The sequence below is a fragment of the Chinchilla lanigera genome, unplaced genomic scaffold, assembly GCF_000276665.1.
Source record: "Chinchilla lanigera isolate Chin_1 unplaced genomic scaffold, ChiLan1.0 scaffold00011, whole genome shotgun sequence".
Classification (NCBI taxonomy): Eukaryota; Metazoa; Chordata; class Mammalia; order Rodentia; family Chinchillidae; genus Chinchilla; species Chinchilla lanigera.
In genome coordinates this window covers 33172582-33195251 of record NW_004955412.1, presented here as the reverse complement: position 1 = coordinate 33195251, position 22670 = coordinate 33172582, and the positions used below count along the sequence as shown (strand labels likewise).

The 22670-nt window shown below is 44.9% G+C and overlaps 1 protein-coding gene across 1 annotated transcript in view; it reads right to left on the bottom strand.

Moving 5' to 3' along the window:
• Nucleotides 1-1158: 1158 nt before the first annotated feature.
• Nucleotides 1159-22670, bottom strand: part of Ntm (neurotrimin) — a gene marked incomplete at its 5' end in the record, with an annotated part of 414849 nt that continues 393337 nt past the window's right edge. Inside the window, 6 exon segments of the mRNA XM_005378573.2 lie at nucleotides 1159-2416; nucleotides 6690-6722; nucleotides 11872-11907; nucleotides 15300-15451; nucleotides 19516-19636; nucleotides 21711-21845. Of these exon segments, the coding sequence (XP_005378630.1) occupies nucleotides 2316-2416; nucleotides 6690-6722; nucleotides 11872-11907; nucleotides 15300-15451; nucleotides 19516-19636; nucleotides 21711-21845 (578 nt within the window). The 3' untranslated portion in view covers nucleotides 1159-2315.

The window sequence follows — 22670 nt, the reverse complement described above, 5'->3', positions numbered from 1 at the left end:
TCTGACTTCTTTTTTGTCTCCTAGTGAATCTTCTGCTACTTACTGCATTTCCAGGATCAATCAGGACAGGCTAAAATCACTTGACTAACATCTTGTATTAAACATACCTTCCTTCCTCATCTGTGGCTAGAAGCGAGGTTGAGGGGCAGAGGACAGACAAGGAGGGAAGAGTCCCCAGATACTGGTTGATGGGATTTGAGATTATTTGAGATTACTGAACAACAACCACCACAGAATTGCCAGCTATTGCGTGCGCATGCACGTGTGTGTGTCTGTGTATATGCATGTGCCCACGTGTGCATGATTGGTATATTGCCTCCAAGAGTTACTCAGAACCAAAAACTACCACAGGACTTGACATTTTTCCCATGAGAAAATTAGGGGGATGGATGGGAGACAGCAGGGTGCTGGCAGGTTGGCCAGGGACTCCTGAAGCCACTGAGGCATAGTCCCTTGCAAAGTCCGACTTTCTCTCCTTCCTGTGAGGACAGATGTGGCCTCATAATGCTTCTGTGGGTCACCAGAGCATGTACCAGGGAACACTTCCAGCCACTCGTGGAGCGGTTCCGGTTCCCCTCCGCCTCCCTGTTCTTCGAGCACAGCCGGGCAAGTCTGGCCCACATACCTGTTGTAGAATGAGTTACACACCAGGTGAAGAGGGACATGGAACACTTTTTAATGTCAAGTCAGAGACAACCCCTCCCTCCCCTTCCCCCAATCCCACTTTCCCTCATCACATCCAGGACCCCTCCCTGAGGCCGCTCTGGCTCCCAGACTTCAGGGGAGGAAAAAAAGATTACCTAAAAACGGCATTTTTCTTCTCTTTCATACACACTCACACAAAGGTGGAAAATTAAATAAAATAAACCAAGAGGATTAAATTCTCCAGTGGTCACAAAGGCATCCGGGATTCCCTTAATGGGCTAAAGCAAGTGTCACTAAGGGTTTAGTTGATTCGGAGGCTTGCTGTCTGTCAATACCCAAGGCATCCTGGGGCAGCCAGCCAGGCCACCAGCAAGGGCCTTGGCCACAGAGAGCCACGCCTGGAAAGATGTGGTGCCCAGCATCGCTGTCATCATCGTCATTTTTCTTTTCACGTTTTATAAATGTCTCTGACATGTAAATAACCCAAAAAAATAAAAAGGCAGGAGCTGATTACACAATTACCAGTAAACTCTATCATCTTTTAGCAGGTCAACACACAGCTAACGCCATATACAGCATGCAGTAATGTCTGAGGAAGGACTCTGCTGAGAAACGAAATGGCTAGAACTAACAAAAAAAATATATGTATATATATACTGTATAATATATGTCTCAAAAGAAGCATAGCCAACAAACCCAGATACAGTGCAGATCAACTTTCCATTACTAAACAGTATGGAGATAGCATAGTACTGTCTGCATGAAATGCCAGAGAAAGGAGAAATCTGTAGCGCTGGTGGAGATGGTGATTAAGTCGGATATGTTTTTGGTGGATATGCCAAATCCTCACCAGGTGGTTAGGGCCTGGTGTGTGGTCCACCAGTTGTAAACCTAGTTAAGAAGTACACTATTTATTTTTAATGTTTAACAAACACACTTCACCCCTCTTATGTGTGTAGTTTTTAGTTTTGTCTCATTTTTGCACTAAGTTCTAAACTCATATCAGAAAATATAATTAATAAAATTAATAATGAATCAGAATCCCTTATTATTCATGATGTCCATGTAGTAAAATGAAAAGAAAATGTTTAACAATATCTTTTGTGACTGTTGTTTGTGGGATTGTTGTTGCTGTCGGGCTGTCTGGTTTCCTTTTGCTTTCTGTCTCAAATTCACATTGCGGACACACGTGATGGTGGCACCGTCTACCCGAGGGCCCCCCATGGCACATCTGGGCCCCGTGTCCCACTCTGCGTTTGTCTCTATGGACTGATGCGGTTTGGGGTGGCCAACTCCAGAATATTCCATGGTGGGGCACTTCAGGGGGCAGAGTGGCTGAGCCCTTGCCCACCCTGGCGACAGAGATCACACAGTGCAGCTTGTGGGTGGGTCCAAGCCAGGTGTGCATTCTTCCCATTTGGGAAAAGAAAGAAAACTCAGTGATACCTAAATATCTGCAAGGCAATTTTTCAATTTCCATTTTTTTTTAAACTTTTTTTTTCTTTCCCAAAGTATTCTTTGTTCCCCTCCCTCAAATTTCTGTCCCCTTAGGCTGTGATTCTCCGATTTGCTGGGTTCTTTCTGTCTTCTTGTTGCTGTCTCATTGCCGTGCGGTGGTGTTGGTAGATGCGGTGGCAGCAGCTTTCCCCAGGGGGGAAGTGGCACTCACATCAAAATTTGAGGAGCAGGTGTAAGACGAGAAGAGGGAGGAGCCAGACGCAGCCCGCCCTCCTTGATGCCCCATTGCTCACTTCACTGACAGCGCCCGGGCCTGTGGAGAGAACACACTGGTCATGAGCTGCCTGGTGAGGGACAGAGAACTCCAGCTATGGCTCACTGCAGTGCCTCCAGACTGCTCTCCCGGTGATGCAGGGCACTTGGTGTTCAGCTCGTGCACTGGAAATGAGCTTTGTGAAGCTATTACCTCCAGTGACTGCACTCTGTGCCATGAGAAACCTTCTCTTCAGGGAGAGAACAAAAGCCTCAGGGTCCAGAGTGTCCTGGTGGCCCCTGCTCCTTGGCTGCAGTGTAACATGCTCAGGCTATTGCTCAGGGTTAGGTCAAGAGGATGGTGAATGAACATCCTCCACAGAGACTCAATACCGTGAGATCCCTGCATTGTTCTAATCACAGACTCCTCTGAACTCTGACTGCACTAAACACCCCCATAACCCTCCAGCTGCTCAGCCTGTTGTTCAGAGAAGAACCTGTTATACACAACAATCTCTCTGCCTGCTGTCACTGCCATGTTGGGCACAACGTCCACTCTGCCAATCACTACATCTCAGGGCTGGCATGATACTCCACCTGGACCACCTAGTCTCTTCTCTATCTGGACAAGGAAATAGCAGACACAGCTCAAGCATCACTTCCTGAAAGCCCCAGCTAGTCTGCATGGAGTGGAGGTGGGACCGAGTCCTCTGCAGTGTAGACATGGGTCTAACTAGGGATTAGGTACACTTTGGGGTGAAGAACCTAGGAACAAGAACACCTTCTCATCTGCTGAGGCATCCTCCCTTGCCTCGAGTTTAACAGGCTGGTGTTTAAAGCTGGTTGCTACACTGGTCTGAGTCCTCAAAGGGGGAACACACAGAGCAGAACCTGCTGGCGTGTGTTACTCAGTGCTGGAGTTGCTTCTGGTTAAATCGTATCAGACTCAAATCTGGCTTCTTGATTCCATATGGAATTTTCACAGTCCTAAAATGCCTGACCTGAGGGAACTACCAGTATGAATTTCTTTCTTAGCTCCTTGGAATGAATACTCCTTTGGGGCAGTGACTTACAACTCTGTTCCTGAGGCTAACATTCCTGAGGATAGAATTTCTCAGCAGCGCAAGTGCTCAGGATGAGTAGCTCAGGGAATCTCCTTCTATGCTCTTCCCTATGTGGGGGCAAACTGCTGGGCAACACAATAGTGCAGGCATCCTTGGGGACACAGGTGACTGAGTGATGTAGCTGTGAAAGTCCTGAGGTCTCCCATTTCAGTTGTCACTTAGGATTGATCACTATTTCGTGATGTCTTCTAGAAGATGACTATTATGTTTCTATCCAACTACCAGCAGGGACTCCCTGTTCATATCCATGCACTGCCAGCCACTCTGGCCCTCCCTTGGGGTCACAGGCAGAGGAGCTCTCCCTGACCCTGTGCCATGGAGTACGTCTCTCCCTGCAACCCACTGCTAGCTCCCTCCCACCAAGCCTGAGGCTGAGAACACAAAGGCACATAGAAGGTTTGGACCCACCTGGCCCAGCATGCAGGCCTTTCTGGGACTGGTTCCCTGTCTTCCCTGGACAGAGTCAGTGGTCACATTCTACTTCATACCTGCACGTCACCTAGCACAGTTCCAAATGGCCCGGCAGGACACAGGACACATGGGCCTTTTCCCCTGTCATCTCTGTTGCTCTTCCGAACACCCACATATACAGCTTTGAAGCCCACTCTCTATTTGGTCCCACACACTCTTCTTCACACCACCCTGCTATGGCCAAGAAGATGCCTTGTGATAAAGGAGATGGATGTCCAACCCTGAGAGCAGCAAGAGGATCTCTCCTCTTCTCCTTCCTCTTCTTTCAGGGTTGATGGGGTGGGTAGAGGCACGAGCCAGGTGTACTGCCTGGCAGGAGCCTGGCTCTGTCACCATGTGCACAAGGGTGGAACACCATGTTTCTGGCCCAGGTATGCTGGAGCTTGGACGAGGCCCTGAGTTGGGCTGTCACTAGGGCCTGGCAGCTCCACTGGGTTCTCTGTCTGACACCCTTCTCCTGCTGTACCCCTCGTGATACTGCTTCTGCTAGGAAACACCACAGGAAGGCTACAGGGACAGGTCCTAACCCTCAGCACCAGGAAACTTGCTACAGAGAGAAGGAAAAGGTCACCAGATGACTCCCAGCACATCCTCCTGCTTATAGCATTGTCCTGGAGAAGCTCAGGTTGTCTCCCTGCTGCTCCTACCTAGGACCAAGATGGGCTTCCACGTTCCATTTGCAAACACATCCAGCTCCACCATACCCTCACACCCGTGCATCCCTCGCAGCTAGCCTCCCCATGGTCCTGTCTGCCCCATGGCATAGCCTGGAAATCAGGCCTGGAGGAGCTTTGCAGAAGCAGCAAGAAATAGAGGCAGCCCTGAGGCAGAGGGCCAAGCACATCCTCCCATGGGAGGCTACCAGGACTCCTCCGATATGTTTTTATGCTAACTGAATGGTCATATTTCTCTTTCCAAAGTGATCCTGCTACTAATCTGAGTCCTAGAGCCCTGTCCCAAATTGTCCAGCTTCATGGTAGAATAAGTGATTGTCCCACTCTCTGCCCCCTTCTCCTCTCTTCCCCACCATGTTCCTGTGTCCCCCTGTCCTGCGCAACATGGGCATGTGCAGGCCACACACGAGCACAGGTCTGCACCTCTAGCCATGTTTTGTCTTCCTCATTCTCACACACTCTGCCTCTCGGTCTGAAATGCTCTTCATCTCATTGCTCCTGTTCCTTGTTCAAGCTTCTGGTCAGCCCCAGTCATTCCTCCAGGCAGCCGTCTTTGACCGGCTCAGGTATGCCCTCCCAGTACCATGTGTACCCCACTGCTCAGACAGTTGCCATCCCATTTTCTAATTCTCTTTGTCTATTATGTATTGTCTTCATGGTGCTGTTAGCTTCTTAAAGACAAATTCTTTGTCTCACTGGACTGTGGCAGGTGGCCAACCAACGTTTGTTGACAGAAGTGGAGAGTATATTGCTCATGCTGATCTGTTCATATTTACTTTGTCTTTCTGTTTTTCTTTCTCTTAACATTGTACTTGGAGAAAAAAAAAAAGCAAAAAATGAACAAACTAAAAACAATGAGAAACAAAACAGAAAGTTTCCTGCAGTGTTTTCTGATTTACCTCCATTCCCCCTTCCAGATACTGCTACTCTTTTCCTAATTCAAGCAATAAAATTCACGGAAAATCCTGGTGCCAAGTGAATGTCTCCAGAGCAGCAAAGCCATTGGACTAGGGAGTCTGACAGAATGCTCGCAGATGGATAGGTATCTGTCACAAGACCTGATAGCTCATATATAGGAGGTGAGGATTATTATCTCCTTTCCAGTAGGCGGCTTTCCTGGGGTCCCATGAGTCCTGTCTCCAAATGCAATTTTCTTCCCTCTAACTTAGAGCTAACTGCTTCACTCAAGCATCTGAGAATGAAAAGAAGAGAAAGTGGGGCCCCGGGGCTCACCCTGCCCTGGATGAACACCACAAGGGGGATACAGTGAGAGGAGAAGCTCTGCTCAGGCAGGCATGGGTCACACTGTCCTAAGCACAGGCCTTCTTAGGGCCAGTGCTGGGCAGAATGACAGCTCAGCCCATCTGCCTGGTGACAGAGACACACAGATGAGGCCTCTGTTCTTCACCAACCACGCCTCCACTCCACACTGGATGCCTTTATTGCCTCTGTCTCATTAGAGAGCTGTGGAGGCCTAAAGAGACTAATTACCAGGACAGTTAGGGTCCCAGAGAACCGTGATGAGTGTCAATTATCCATCGGAAACATCTGGCAGGAATGAAAGCCTCAAATAAGACACATTTTATTCCTAGCCAACTGACTCACCCCAGAACCTCCCCCTTCCTCCTCCTTCCCCTCCCTCTCCCCACTTCCCTTCCAGCTCCAAGTTAAGAGACAGAGGAAGAGAGAGGGGTAAGCAAAGGGCAGCATGCAAGGCCGAGGTCTGAGAAGATCATTGCATGAGAGCATCCGTGAGCAAAGAGAGAGCAGGCATGGCGTGGAGCTGCCCGGAAACGAAGCTATTCGGGGCACTGACAGGTGCTCATTAGTGCTGCCAGCAAAGAAAGTTAGACTCGTGCAAGTGGAAGCTACCCTGGGAGTGTAGGATGTCCTCGGGGAGGGGTTAATCTAAACTGATCCAGAGACGGTCAAGGTCAGGGGAGGGTTCGGTTCCTTGCTTCCCAGGGTAAGCTCAGAAAAGAAGGCATCTTGGAAGGAAGTGAAGAGTGTTACAGACCCTGTCCCCAACAAGGCAGCAGCTGGCTGAAAAGATAAATATACCAACCTTTCCAAGGGGTCAGAGCTGTAGTTTTCACTTCTAAAAGAAATTAAAAACAAGCCACTGTTAAGATCTGAAGCAGTAAGAGCCACTCCCTTTGCACTCAGATGGTTTGAAGAATGATTAGCAGTCATGGCCCAGGAGCTTCCACAGGCCGCCTGCACCTGCCTCTTGCTGCACTGACCACAGCCCAGAGTGCACAGTGACTCCCTTTGGTTTTCTGGGGCAAGTGGAAGTGAACTAGAGTCTGAGGAAGGGTGCCAATAGTGGTCAGATGGAAGTGGAATCAAAATAGCCACTGGTTTGGCAGAAGATGTGGCTATGCTCTTGGAGCCTGAGGTGCCCAGTTAAGTCTCTTTGTGGAATGAATTTCTAAGCTGGTCATTAGACTGTCCTCAAATTTGCTGAAGTCTATAGGTCTTAAGTATGAGGCTGACTTACACTGTAGCAGTCTGGATGTAGTAGCTCATGCTGGGTTTGAAAGTTTCAAGTTTGACCTGCATTTATCTATGCATTTGAGAAGCACTGGTGAATTAGCTCCCCTGTGCCAGAGGAGGCTAGGCTTTTGGCATTTGACTTCACTTTATGCATCCAATGATATGAAACTGCCCCTTAGGTTCATCTCTCTGGGGCCAGCTGAGGCTATACCTGCTGTCCAGCCATGCTTTCTGGGCTGCCCTGTAGAGACACCGTGATGCTAGCTTCCTTCTATGACCAGACGTTACCAACTTTACCTCTCAAGGCAACCCATGGTGTTTCCCACCTCTTTAGCTGATGGCAGAGGTCTTCTCTGGTCTTAATTTTTGATCTCTTTCTTTTGTAGCTAGGAGCCTCTGCAGGTGCTCACTTTTAATATAGAAAGCATGGAAAATGGCATTATAGCCTTTTGTATGGAAGCAATATGTCTGCAGTCTGTATTCTTTGTCCAAAGGTCTTAACATAAAGCAAGATAACCTAGATGTAACCTGTCCTGAACATGCCTACAATGCTTTGTTCAAATTCAGGTCAATGCCTACCATGCAAACTCTCCATCTAGTCTGCAAAGGCATCTGATGTAAGATATTCTGCTTGATTTAAGTGGACATTACCAACCCTGAGAAAACATTCTAAAGATATAATGATGTAAGAGATGATCTATGGCTAAATGTTTTGTTATTGAGAGGAGAAATGATGGAAAGCCAGGATGAGGCAGGAGTGGCAGTCCATGCTGTTGGTGGACTCAGTAAGGACAGTTCTCAGGACGCTTGTTGGTCTTTAAAACCAGCACAGAAGGTAAGCAGAGGTCATTGTTACAAATTGTCCCTCGTGAGTGCCACTAACTTACTATTATTCTTATGTCAAAAAGGGGAGTATTGGAAGGAGGAAGGACAATCTGAAGAGAGACCTGAGGGACAAAGCAGTCACACAAATTTCACCTCCAAACACATGGAGGTTCTGGTTCAGATTGAGCTGGAAAACACAGAGAAGGTCCCATCTGGCAATTAGATTAAGGCACAACATCCTGCTCTAGATAACAGAGTGATTCTCAACAGAGAAAAGATCTGAGAACCATGTCAGCTTTATTGTTCTCATGTAGCTTTTGTATCCTACTCTGAATCTCCAGCACATTCAATTTGAAAGGCCAGTTCTCTTTAGCATCAACAAAGGTAAAGAAGAACTTCACAGCTGCCTTGACCTCAGCTAGAACTTATTCATTGGCTTTTCCAGACAGGAATGTCAGAACCTTTCAGGTTTAACAGAGTATCCTTTGTCTTTGCTTATAACACAAGGAGGAAATGAAGACAAAAAAATGCTTTACATGTACTCAAAACCGAGCATGCTGCCTCCATCCAGTCCCTCTGCTTTGACACTAGAAAGAGATGCGGGATGCTGGCACTGTCTTCTATGTGTCACTTGACCTGCTTTTGTTGTGTTGTGCTTCCAGAGCATAAACTATGCTAGAGGCAATCCTAGTCATAAGCTCAAGGCTTTGAGTTAAGTCTTGGGTATGGAGAATGGAAACAATCATGTATTTTTCTTTAATGGGAAGTTAAGTGAAACAATGGTCAAGAGAATGGAAAAGGGAGGAAGGAGGGAGGAAGGAGAAAGGAAGAATGGGAATAAAGAACTAAAAGGAGGTAAGGAGAAAGAGGGAAAGAAAAAAGAAAGAAAAAATGAAAGGAAAAGGAACTGTCTACACACTAAGTTTCCAAGTGTGTCAATAGTCAGTGACTCTGCCTCAACCCATAAAGTGATTTTTTGCCAGAAAAGCCAATACTCATAGCTGAATCCACATACCCAGGTAAGTTTAGGGTTGCTGCCTAATTCTAATAGCCAGAGGCAGGCTGGGTGACAATAGATATACACCCTCCTAGAAATACAATAAGGGATTTTGCATCTTCTAGTATTTGTTATACACACAGCATGCCTTGGTAGCTTGACCCACTTGATGACCTTTGGTTCCTACAGGGAAGAACTGATCATCTCTTAGGTTGCAATTGTTCTGTTCAATTGTTCTGTTACTTTAGTTCTCTATTCTTTAATAAAATGTCATTTAATAAAATGTCTTGGTGGTCACTCTGAGGTTCACAAGCATTAATCAACTAACCCTGCCTGACCCTCAGATACCATCAAATTTTACTAAGTGCCCAGAATATAGAAGACAAAGAGCCAGGGATGGCAAAGGAGTCCCGTGGAGCCGTTGAGCTTGCAGTGCGGCCTGGCACAGCTGCCTGTGCAGAAGTCCTGTGAGCAATGAAGATACAGCCTTTAGCCCTTATTTATCACTATGAGAGTCTTGTTCCACCAAATATTAATACGAGAAGGTGACATGCAATCTGTCGTGTTTGCAAAAAGGAGGCAGAGAAATACTTCAATGGTGGCAAAAAATGCTGAGGAGGAACGACATTCTCTTATCAAAATCCTTCTAGTCCTTTCACATATTGGGTAGTGAAATAGCTTTGAACATCTCTTAAAGCCAAGGGTTCCCTATCAGTGGAAATCCATGCATTTGTATAAATCTTTCTTGTATTTCTCAGATAAGATGAGCATAACCTGGAGATACTCCCTGAGAAAAGAGGCTGCTACCTATTTTATTGGAGACAAAAAGAACAAAAGAAAATGAACACAGATGATTGTGGAAAATATGCCCACGTACAAGGTCTGTTCCCTCTAAAATATTTCTACATGTGCAGACTGCAGGTGTGCTTAAAGCCACATGAAGCCAAACATTCTGATGGCCACCATCTACACCTTTCTTCTGACCCATTCCCTGCACCCAAAAAGAAGTTTGCTAGTATGAGGAATTGCAACCAGGGAGTAATGTAGATAGTTGGCATAGAGATATATTCCCTCAAATTGATCAGTTCACAAAATACATGAGACAGCCCAGGCTTGTCTCAAGGGATGGAGCCTAACAATGTTATCTCTGGCTCCTAGTCCCTGTGTTGACACCAGGAACAGTGATGTGCTTGCTTTGGTTTCTGGTTGGTTTTGTTGCTTATGTGGTGGAGTGGGATGATGCTGTTCTCTGAGCTGTGCACAACTTTGGTTAAGTGTCAGCTTGTTAGACACCATGATCTGAGTTTCCATTGCTCCTACTTCCTCTGAGGAAGAAGTTCTACATGGTGAAAATCAGCTTAAGAACTCCTGGAAGCACATGCATAGCATCAGCTCTCCTAGCTGCAGCCCCTCACTTCCGTTATACCATTTATGTGAGCTCCTTTTCTAATGTTGTCTGTTTTAGAGGTGTGAATATGCTCCCTGAAGAGGTTCAGCACACATAAGTTGAATCACAAGTTGAATCTGAACGCATCCATTGACTTACCATTTCCCTTTTAATTCTGTTGTGTTTTCCTATTTGTGGTTCATCACCATGGTACTATACATCACTAAGGTGACTAAGGTAGCCCATTACTTTTCATGCTAAAAGTATTTTTCCTCATCGTCAAACAGCTTCCCAAATAATTCATTTCTTTCTATCTCCTTCTCCACCTCCCAGGCTGACTGCCATCCTCCCATGAATATTGGGACAAATAGAATGTAAACGGATAAACATGAGGGGAGTCGGGTAAGGTAGGAAGAGGGTGGCTAGAAGACTGAGCTGGGAGGTAGGGGAAACCTCTTCCCCCACCAGTTGCCTTTGCTGGACTCCTGCTGGGGTCCACACTCACCCTAAGAGGAGAACAGCAGTACAGAGCAGAAGTTTTATTCCACTGCTCAGTACAGTAATTAGTCATGGACATAGTGAACCTGCAGAAAATCCAAAGGGATGTGTAGAGTGGTAAGTGATGCAGGAATCATACATGGGCAAGGACTTGTCGTGGAAGAGGATGTCAAGGAGTTGGGAAACCAGGTGATAGTCTGGTTTGCTCCAAAGGGTGCCTGGTTTATCACCTGGGAAACTAGGTGATAGTCTGGTTTGCTCCAAAGGGGGCCTGGTTTATCAGCTTATATCTGGAGATTCCAAATGCACCTGCTGCGTTGGTGGTATAGTGGTGAGCATAGCTGCCTTCCAAATGCACCTGTTTTCAAAGCCTTTCAATATGCACTTTCTACTGAATGCTGAAACAATTCCGCGAGGGAGATAAGGCATATCTATTACATGCTATAGAGGAGGAAACTGAATCCAAATAAGTTTTAGTGAATTTCTCAAGAACAGACAACTCCTCAAGGTCAGGTCTCAACTAGAAGTCAGTGGTGCCCAGCGTGGATCACCACTTGCTGGGGATTATCAAGGGACCCCATGCCTGCCCTCCTCCTTTACAGAGCCTTGGAAATGGGCAGATTCATTACTAGAATGTTGTAGTTATGATGTACTTGTGCTTGATTCTGTTGCTGAGGGACAGTTGCCAGGTATCCTGTTATGAGATTCGCTAAGCTAGGGTTGTCTTCCCATGAGTTCAGATTTACTCCCCCACATTTGCCTTCATGCTGACATCCAGGTTTTGAGATTTTAATGATGCTTTATTGTCCTCCCCCCTCCCAGCCCTCCTAGTACAGTATAGCCAAGGGATGAGCAGAGAAAAGAGATCTATCCTTGGACATTTTTGTCAGATCCCAAGGACCTCCTTAGATAACATTATACCACCATCTTCTAAGCATATTGACTGATAGGACTGTCAGGTAATGCATAGAAGGGTTCAGGGAGGAAAGGGGGTTTGGGATTGAGGGGAGGAGAGAAAAAAAATAAAGCGAGGGGGATACTGACCTTGCAACAAAGTTGAGCTTGTAGGCTCATTTAGTTCTAAGTCAGGTGAGGGACATACGGGAGAGAAAAATGAAAAACAAACACATAGATTATATACAGTGGCTATATATTTGTCATATATAGTTTGTATACTGCCTTTCTCAAGCATTTCTGGAAGAACAGACAAATAAAAGATGACACAAAATCCAAGGGTGGCAGGACAAGACGTGGCAAGACAAACACGAAAATGCTTTGAGTTTCTACACATGGATGAGGTGGGTGGCATGCGAGGGAGCTGGCCACTCTATTCTCCAGTGCAGATAGGCTCATGTCTAGCTTGCTAAGGCACTGATTCAACAACAAATGACCAATGTCCCTTTCTTGGGGTCTTTATTCCATAGCTTTTCCCCTGCACTCACCCGCATTATGTCACCTTGGAAGATCAAGTTCAGAAATTTATGAATGACCCCTTAGCACCATAATTGGAACAAGTTTCCCCTGAAACTACTGTGACTCACGAATATGAGAATGGAAGTCACAAGTGCATGGAGAGCTATGCAGTCCCAAAGAGCAGCTTCACGATGGGAAGGACCGCCCTGCCCCTTTTGGCTTAAACATTCCCCCAAAGATACTGCTCACGATGAGAATTTCCTGCAATCAGAGCTCCTCCCTTTCCAGGGTCCATGTCACATGGAAAGGAGTGTGCAGTTTATGCACAAGTTGGTCACAAAATGATGGTAATGCAGCTGGCTCTCTGTAATGACACTGGAAACGAAATTCACTACAAATGTGGTATAGTCACATAAAGTAAACCGCTTTGCAGTCTGCTCACGTCTACTTGATGACTCTTAATGGAAAGAGACATGGAGAATTCCCTAATAAATTTATATTTGTCTAATGCTTTCACTGATGGTAAGCCTCAGTAATGAGCCTAGGAGCCACGGTAATGTCTGGACTAGACTTGGTGAGAGCCAATGAGTCGGAAACACTCCTTTCAAAGATTAGTGGGTTTTCACTAGCTCTCTGGAATGCTGGCACCCAGGCAATATTCTTGGGAAATTTCTCTCATCTGAGACTAGGAAATCTAATTGGTTTCTGATTGACTCAATGAGGAGATGCTGCAAACTTTAATCTCCATTGTGGAGATGTAGCATGTCACAGCTCTGAGACCACTTGCATTAAATAACATCTCACGTGTCTCACATTGGTCTTTCTTTGACCCAGTCCTTCTAAATTTAATAGAATAGGTATCATCACTTTATAATGTGCTTCTTAGAGAATCCTGGGATCCAGAAAACTGACAATGACTGGAAAGTCCCAAAGGGTGAGTGCTGTCATATCATCGGGGAGAGCCAGAAGCAGAAGCTGATGTTGTCTTGGCCACATGTGGGTCCACTGAAAGAGAGCTTCTGAAACAATGCCTCACTGCTTTTATGTTATAAATGCCAGCTACTTCACTCTTTACACAAATTTGCTGCTATTGCACCTTGAGTTGGCTCAAGGGAAAAGGCTGGGGAATTAGACAAGAGTGATTACGTCAATGGAAAAACCATTGTATTCATCCAAATTAGAAGAGAGTGGAGGTCAAAGCAAAAGAAAAACTATTCCAAGAAATGAGGACTGTCTTAGGTGTAGAGCAGGCTTGGAAATGGGTTAAGGGGAAAATGTGGAAGAGATGTAGATTTGTAAGAAAAGAAAGAGGGATCTGTTTCTTTCTAATCCAGACTCTATGCATTGACAGACACCTGCCAAAAAACTCCCCGAAAGTCTCACAAATGTGAAGGGCACTCATGAACATCATTGCTCCAGAGATGCCAGATAAATTGAATAGGAAGAAAATGTTCAAATGGGAAGGGGTACTAGGGATGGGGGAGGGAGGAAGGAAGGCAGGGAAGAAGGAAGGCAGTGAGGGAGGGAGGGAAAAGAAAAAATGATGAGAAAAGAAAAATTGGAAACAAAGCTTTTGTAAATACGGAGGGAAAGAGGGGTTGAATGGAGGGGAGAGGAATGGGAAAAAAATCAAGTTGTGTCATATACAGGTAAAAATTCCCTATGATGAATCAAAAAATGTAATTAATTTTTTTAAAAAACACAAAAAGGTCTAACAAGGGCATTCATGAATATCGTTGCTTCAGAGATGCTAGATGGACTAATCACTTTGATCACAGTTCTCCTATTCTGAGCTGCAGGTTCTGAGATGAGGGCAGCCTTCCATTTTCAGGTCCTCCCAGATAAAGCTGAGCTGGAATCCATATGCTGGGAAGGACACCAGGAGGATGTGATTTGGAAGCGGAGATGTCAGGATGCAGCCAACACTGTCACCAAGGGCATGTGCAGGGGCAGAGTGGACAACGGGGCCCTTAAAACTGAGATTAACTAGGATTCCTCAGAATCAAAACAATAGTGTTTGCCAATTATCTGTCAAGTTCACTTTCTTCCCCTTATCAAATCAAAGAGAGTTTCTCAACGTAGAGGTTATGGATAACTGATTTGAAAAAATTCCTGACTCCCTGAATTTGATGGGGTCTGACGAGTCTGAGTAAGAGGCAACCAGAATTAATCATGTGTTCTACAGGGAGGATCTATATCCATCAAGGAATTAAAGCCTCTGCCGTGTGCCTGGAGTCACATACAGGAATGAAGCCCTACGATGCAGAGACATCTATTATCTGAGGGCTGGGTATCTGGGGACCTAACACAGAGCTTGGGTACCTGTTTCTGGCACCAACAGTTGCCAGACATGGAATGAAGGCAGAGCACTATGCATTGTACGATTAGTCCCTCAATGAATGTTTAAAGAATCCACATATGAATGACTATGTGATATCTTTTAAGATGATGGTTTAGATGAACAGATGTTTTAATCCAGCCACACAACATCCATTGACCAAATGGGGAACTTGGAAAACCCTTATTTTCTGTCTTATTTTTCCCTTCGTAACTAATATTATTAAGGATTCATAGGTTTGTGATTCAGTTTTTTCTCAATATAATTCAGTTTCTCTCATGTTCCAATGGATGGGGAAAGCTTCAGAAAATGTCACATGTTATATTAACCCAGGGAGGAAAGTATTGAATAGTACATACTTCTCTCTGGGTACCTTATAGTTTACCCAATTATTATTCCCAAGTCAATTTAGGAGACATATCAAAGGAAGAAAAACGGCATTATTGGCATCCCCAAATTTTCCTCTGTTTCAGAATTTTTCTCATTGTAGAATGAAATGGATGTTCCTTTTCATTTTTCTTTCCCTACTCCTGATACTTTCTTATATATATACAAACTCTCTCTCTCTCCCTCCCCCCTCCCCCTTCCTCTTGGTCTCTCATTCTCCCCTGCCTAACACATGTCTGATGCTCATCATTCCAGACTCCCCTGCCCAGGTCCACCCCTCCAGCAACCCATCCCCACTTCCAACTCTCAGCGCCCACTCAGGGCTCAGTCTCACCAAATAGCGTGATGCTGGCATTGGTGTGGCCCAATTTGTTGGAAGCCACACATGTGTAGTTCCCATAATCATGTTCAGAGACATTGAAAAAGATGAGTTTTGAGAGGAAAGGCCTGTTTTCCACTTTGACTCCCTTCTTTCCTTCAATCAGTCTAAGACAAGAGACAAAAATAAAAGGGGAAAAAAAAGAGATGGTCAGTTTCTCTCATAGAACAGAGTAGACCCTGGAATTATTGATCTTCCCGTTCTCCCTTCCCCCACCTGGCACGTCATAACCACTGTTCACTCCACTCAATAACCCTTCACGTTCACACATGAGGGCATATGAAATGTTTCTTCTCCATTTTTTATATATTAGGCAGGACATCTCACCTTACTATCCCCATATTTAAGTTCTCCGAAGACAGGTGCATCGTTTTATCCTTGGTTTGTAAACCTGCCAGTCAAACCACAAAAAATATACTGTGCCAGACTGTGATATTCATAGAAGTATTGTGAGCGCAATAACAGTGCTCAAAAGTGAGGACTCATTTGATGCTGATGGTGGTGGCAAGAGGGTGATGGTGATGATGATGACGAGGACGGTGCCAATCATCCTGACTATGAAAATCTCAAGTTTCCAAGAGAACAGTGATGTAAGGGGTTTGGAAAACCTCACTTTTCTAGCACCTGGGTAGTAAAATTTCTTCTTAAGCACTCAAAGCATTCTACAATACTACATAATTTTTTGGCTGTGAAGAAAAGAAAATAATCAGGGATCATTTCTGTATCAGGGGACTCTGAAGGGCCTGGGAAGAGTGATCTTCCAGAACATCATCGGGAAGCAGTCTGAGAGGAATTAGAGATTCCCAAGACTAGAACCCTGTAGATCCAGGATAGTCTTTCAAACCAATCTCCTCCAGCAGGCCACTCTGCCATAAGGCTCATATTGGTTGTAGGGGCCAGGAAAGAAATGCCGCACAGATGGTCAATGTGGGCAGGGAATTTCAATTACTTATGAAACTATGGATTCATCTACAGGAAAATAGAGAAAGTAAAGGGAAGCAGCTGGTAAGGGTATGAAGGGTAAGGAGAGATCAGCTACTTCCCTCCTTTTCAAGTGTTAGCAGCAACTCCTATTACAGTTGTGGATCTACATAGGAATTTGAAACCAATTCTGTTCCTTTTGAAAATAAAATATCCTATTAGAGAATGGGCTTTAAGCCAGTCTTTTAGTTTCCTTGAAGTAATATGTATTCCTTGTCTAGAAGCTGATTGTATGGGATAAGAAGTTGAAATAGGATAAAGCCAAAAATCCCTGTTTAGGGCCTGGACTGGGGCAGGACTCACAGGAAGTCCACAATGCCAGGGTGGATGCTCGCTGTCAAGGCTCAGTACACACGCATCAGGGCATAGTGGCTGGTGCTGGAATCATCAAACCAGAAAGCCCATCTTTAAGGCAGAAATGGAAGTCAGCAAGACAATGAAGAGAAAATGTTTTGTTGAATGTAAAATGTTGTTCAGTTAATGTTTTTCTCTGAAGTTAGATGAGAGCATTCCTGTTTGTCCTTGGGTCACAGTATATTTCTGGCACAGAGACAGCTGCACTGTCACTGTCATACCGGAAGGCTTCATCTCTGTGAGATTACAGTATGGCTCTATCCATCCTCAAAAGTTATGGTAAACTTGATCGGAGGAAAGAGGCAGATTCTGGCTAAAATTGTCACCCAAGATCTGTCACAGGGGAAGGCAGAAGATTGGTTGAAGGGCCTTATCTTGCTCTCTTTTAAGTAGATTTTCCTGTGTGAGCCTTCAGCTCCTAAGATAAGGACAATTAGCTGGCTTGAGTCCATGAACTTCATTAAAATGCTTGCAGTAGGAGTACAGAACGAGGTATTGTTGCATTTCCAGCTTGTCATATAGGCACTGATCCTCTAGGGGGTGCTGTCCAAGGACAGCTTGGCCTGCCACCAGCTGGAGACTTCTTGGCTGTCCACCCAGTGGATGCCATTTGCTGTTTGATAGAGAGGAAGCCTTCATATCTGAACCCAAATGTTAAGTAGATGTTGGCTAAACACAATGTAAAAGGACAGCAGCGCTATGCAGCATTTTGCAGCTCTGGGACGACACCACTACCCCTTCTCCATGTACTTACACACCTTCACACACCCCATACAGGCATCAGGCTTCAGTTTCTTCATGAAGCTATAGACTTTGGTGCCTAATATTCCTGCTAGTGGGAAAGGGACAGCACAGAATTTCACCTCCTCTGCCTTTAGTGGATAACACATCCAGTAGCAGCAGAGTGGTACTAGGAAGCCAAAGACCTTGAGAACATGGCCTGCCTCTGCCACAGATGCCTTCCATTTCCCTCAAAGTCTGCTTGTCTCATGGAGTACGGGAGGTAGGCTGCAGCTGTGCTTCTCATGGCCTGTGAGATAAATCTCTCAGACCTGCCTGGAGGAGGTTGCCTGGTGGCCCCAGTGGGACAGATTGAACTAGTTGTGACAAAGGACACAGAGGCTGAGATGTTCCTGTTAGGCTGACTAGCAGGACAAACGGTGACTCCATTCACTGGAGGGCACTGGCAAGGGATAAATAGATGGGCAGTCAGTGGAAAATGGAGCAACATCAATGGAAGGGGAGCAAAGCAGGAGCCATCAGAGCTCAGGAGGGAAGCAAAGCTGCACCAACAAGCACTGATGCTGTGGACGCAGCCCCGCCTAGAACTGTGGTTTCTGGCTGAAAAACAGCTTTGCTATTCTTTGTATCGGCATTGGCCATTTTTACTGCATTTTTCTCCACTTATTTTGAGATCTTGCTTCTCCTATAAATTTTGTTTCGATTTTTCTCCCATAAAGAAATAGAATAATAGGATGCAACTGATTAATTTTCACTAATTGAAATAATTGAAGGTTCAGAAACAGACCCTGAAGCTTTTTATGTTTGCTTGTTTGTTTCTTTCTGTCCTTCTCATCCTGGACCTTTATGACTCTGTTTTCTTCTTAGCACAATAGGAAGGGCGGTAGGGAAGGAGAGGGAATTCTGAATTCTTGAATGAAGGACAAAAGCCAGCTGAATTTCTTCTTATTTCTTTGTGAGTTTGTTTTCCCCTTTCTGCCTCAGGCCTTTCATCAATCAAGTGGGCTAGATGAACACAATACAGTTTCCTAGAAGCTGCCAGAACATATCCTGAAAAGGTAAAAACTGCTGCTCCTCACCATAAGACAGTGAACCTTAAGACTAAATGACTTCTTCTGCAGACTCCGAGACTACCAGGAGCACTGAACGCAGTCCACGAGGCATGGACAGCACTTCGCAAGCTCTGGGATGGGATTTCCCACATTGCTCTTCTCCTGTTGTCCTCTTCACTGTCTTCCCTCCTTGGCTTCTCTGCTTCCCTCTCTCCTTCCTCCCCCTTGACCCAGATCCATCACAGAGCTTTGTAGCATCCCCAAAGTGACCGCCTCCATTTTAATGGAAATATGCACTTTTATTTGTTGTTCATCCGCCCTAAAGTAGCTCATTGATAACCATAATTTCCACTATGTCTGGCTGTCCCTGTGCCATTCAATTACCTGGACCATCTTCAGTGACTCATAGCAAATACTCCCACTATGGCTGCCACAGTGGGAAGGAAGGGAACAGTTCCACTCTTTTCCACTGCAGAGGAAGAGAGACCTGGGCACAAAGGGAGGGCAAAGCCAGATGACAGACTCTCACACCCGAGGGCTGACAGTCTGGACTGGAAGTGGGGACTTGGGAGCTATAGTTGACTCATGAACCATTCCCAGAGCCCAGAGCAGTATGAATGCTTTAATGCCAACCCTGAACGTGTTAAAAATAGCTTCAGGCAGAACTTGTTATTTTCCTGGCCTATAAAATATTTAAAGGCCTATACATGCTCTTTGTGGCCTTTCTTTTGCAAATTTGCATTCCTAAAAAAATGTTACCTTTCAGGCCTGGTAGTTGGCAAGTGGTAATTCTGCATGGCAACATTAAAAACCTCACTGAACTTTATTAACTTAGGAAAAGCCTGTTTGTACATTATTTCCCCTGCACAGATATGGCGACTTCAGAAGTTATAAATTCATTTGCAAACAACTGGAATCAGGAAACTGGAAGTGTTTTCCTTCCGGGGTGGGGTTGAGGAGGGGAGGGGAGGGGAGGGGAGGGGAGAGGAGAAGAGGAAAAGAGCCCAGAGGAGCCAAGAGGAGAGGAGAGAGGAGGACCTTACCTTTTGTCATCCTTGTACCACTGGAATTCTGCAGAGGGAACTGCTGAGGCTTCACACTGCAGCGTCCCCTTCTGTCCCACGGGGACGCCCGTACCCTTAGCTTCTGAAATGTATGGTGGATCTGCAGAAAGATGTTCCACAGCGCTTGAAAATTCATTTTAACATGAAAAAGCCTCCCTCATTCATAGATTTTGTTTCTTTGCTCTCTGCCCTACTTTTGCTGACTTGCCTTATCAAATTGCTACAGAAATTATGCCAGAATGAAAACACTTTGAGTGCCACACCAAAGGAAAGCACAGTCTTCCCAGCTTGCATTATTTCTGTTCTCCTGTGCACAGAGATGGAATGAGTGACCAGCTCTTTGGATATATTTCCTGTTTCAACTTTTTAACTTTCAACCGTACACTGCATGGGTTGACAGTCAGTACCTTTAACCAGCCTTATAGAATTTCTGCACACCCAGTTGCCAAAATTTATAACCTCACCTATTCAGTTCCCATTAAAAGCTCAGTTACAAGAAATAATATTCATAGAGAATTTCCTGAAGGATATACACATCAGTCATTCTTTTCAGTATTCTAAATAATCTCTCTTTTTTTGGTTGTTGTTTTTTTTCCAGTACCGGGAATAGAACTCACGACTTTGCACTTGCCAGGCAGGCACTGTGCAGCTGAGCTAAATCCCCAGCTCCCTCTTTTCAGTATGCTAAGATGGGCTGCTGAATCCAGCTAAACCAAACTAGACCTACATACTTGGTCTAGATGCTTTCAAAGTCTGCCACACTACCTGTGATATGACAATGGTTTGCCTTGGCAGGCATTAAAAAAACAGCCACAATACACTTGCTGCTCAGTTTGTTGCAGGAATATTTTACACAGGGCTCTTGACTGTTTCTTGAAGTTCTCAATTTGTGGAGACCCCAAAGAGAATTTTCTCTAGGGTCTCAGTACCAGGAAAATCAGTCTTTCTCTAGAGAAAACAACTTGCTTTAAACTTATGGATAACACAAATCTTAAGCAGATGATGTATTTTATTTTTGCTTTACCAGTGGAATACCGAATTGTGGACCTGTGCCTAGCAACCTGGTGGTATACATTTCAATGTGCTGATTTTTTCTTAGCTTTTACTGATTTTTCACAGTACACTTTTCCTTTGCTTCTATCTCTAAACTTTCAGGTTCTTCATTGCAAATTGTGAACCATCCTAAATCCTTTGAAAAATAGAGTTAAAATTATAACAGCATTTTTAAAGGTAGCATTGTTATGCCATTCCCTTGCTTCTTACAGTGTTTCATGTAATTTATGCTCAAATAGGAACAGAAATCAAAATACTAAACCATGAGAATTCTCCTTTGCATGATGTCCCTCCCTACTTTCAACCCACCCAAGTGCTGGAGAAGAGAGGTTTCCTGACACAAGGATACTTCTAGGATTCCAGAACCATATGACCTCCTGCCATGCACACAGCAGAAAAACCTAAGAAAATCACAGGGAACTGAGTTGATGAACATAGCAAGGTTCCCCAAGGAGAAAAAGTGAGAGATAGGATAGAAATCTGTGTAGAATCAATGTAAGTGAGAACCTGCATGGTTGAGAAAGAAGAATGAGAGATCCACCCCACCAGCTTCCCAATTTTGGACTCTGTACCTTTATTATATAAGATAAATTTTGAGATACATCTTCTACTATCGATATGTATATGTGTTTGTATTTAAATTCTGTTGAATTCCATGTATATTAACATTTATAGTTATGAAAGGATGACACACAGTAACTATACTCTTTATAGTTGTACTGAGATTTTCTTCATCCATTCTCGCCCATGATGCTGGTCCCACTACAGAGACATCTGGTCTGCAGAGTGGGAGGCTCCCACTGCATCATGTGAGTAAATTAGGGGAAAACTCCAGATTTAACAATGCATTTATCTAAATTGTGCAGTGAATGTCATTTGATCATCTTCCAGCCATGTATGTCAAACTTGGCATGATAGTCAATTATTTTCAGCCTCCTTTTTGAAGCAATGTGCTTCTGTGACATCTTGAGGTATCACAAACTAAACTTTGGACTTGCTACTCCTGAAAGCAGAACACAGAAGATGCTGACTTCCCATCCTGAGTTTACAGCTGGATTTTGTGGCCATAGCGTGGACCATCCTCCTGCATGTGAAGGGCAGGGGCAGGGGAGATCACTTACAGTTCACAGTGACCTTCACTCTCCGTACCACGGGTGCGGCCACGTCGTTGGAGGCACTGCACTCATAGTCCCCGGACTGCTCCCGGGTGATGCCCTGGATTTCCAAGTATTCATCTTCACTCACAAAGCCAACAGCTGCAGAAGAAGCAGTGGGGTGTTGTGAGATAGGAGGGAAGAAAAGACCGAAGGTATAAAATTGGAAAGCCAAGTATAAAATGGTTGCAGCTGCAGAGAATTGCACCATTTGTAAGTTCAGGTTCTTCACACTATGTGGACTCTCCCTCCAAGTCCTTCCTACACCTTTGTGTACCAGCTTCTCCGTGGGTCTAAGGGGCCAGCTGAAAAGTCTGTGTTCCAGCTGAACACAGTGCAGTACAGAGAGGATTAAGGGGTTCTCAATTAGTGACCGGGGATTTTGACAGTTAATGCAGCTTGCATCTCATCAGGCCTCACAGCTCTAGGATCTGGGTTAGGCACTTTGATGCTTACTGATCTCAAGGTTGCATTTAGACAGAGCCTTGAATGTAGAGCTTCCAACTGCCTCGCCAGGCAAGAATCAATTAAAAATGCCATACTAGTGCCCTATCCCTCTGTCTCTGTCTCTCTGTCTCTCTCTCCCTCTCATACAAACACACACACACACACACACCCCAAAGGCAGTGTAATAGATGTAACTGGTTTTAGATTAAACAATTAATTAGATAGGCAGAAATCAATTTTCCAAACTTCAGTCTGTTAGATCTCTTAATTGCAAGATCCAAGTCAACAACGGGACAGCAGAACTGATACATCAGCCAAAGCAGAGAAGAAGTAAAGAGTAAAGAGACCTGGCTGCAAATCTTCCTTTGTCACTCATTCATCTCTGGACTCAATTTCTCTAGTGACAAAAATTATGATCAGTAAAAAGACCCTCTGCTGACCAGACAGCACAACTCACATCTAACTATAAGCATTCAGCTC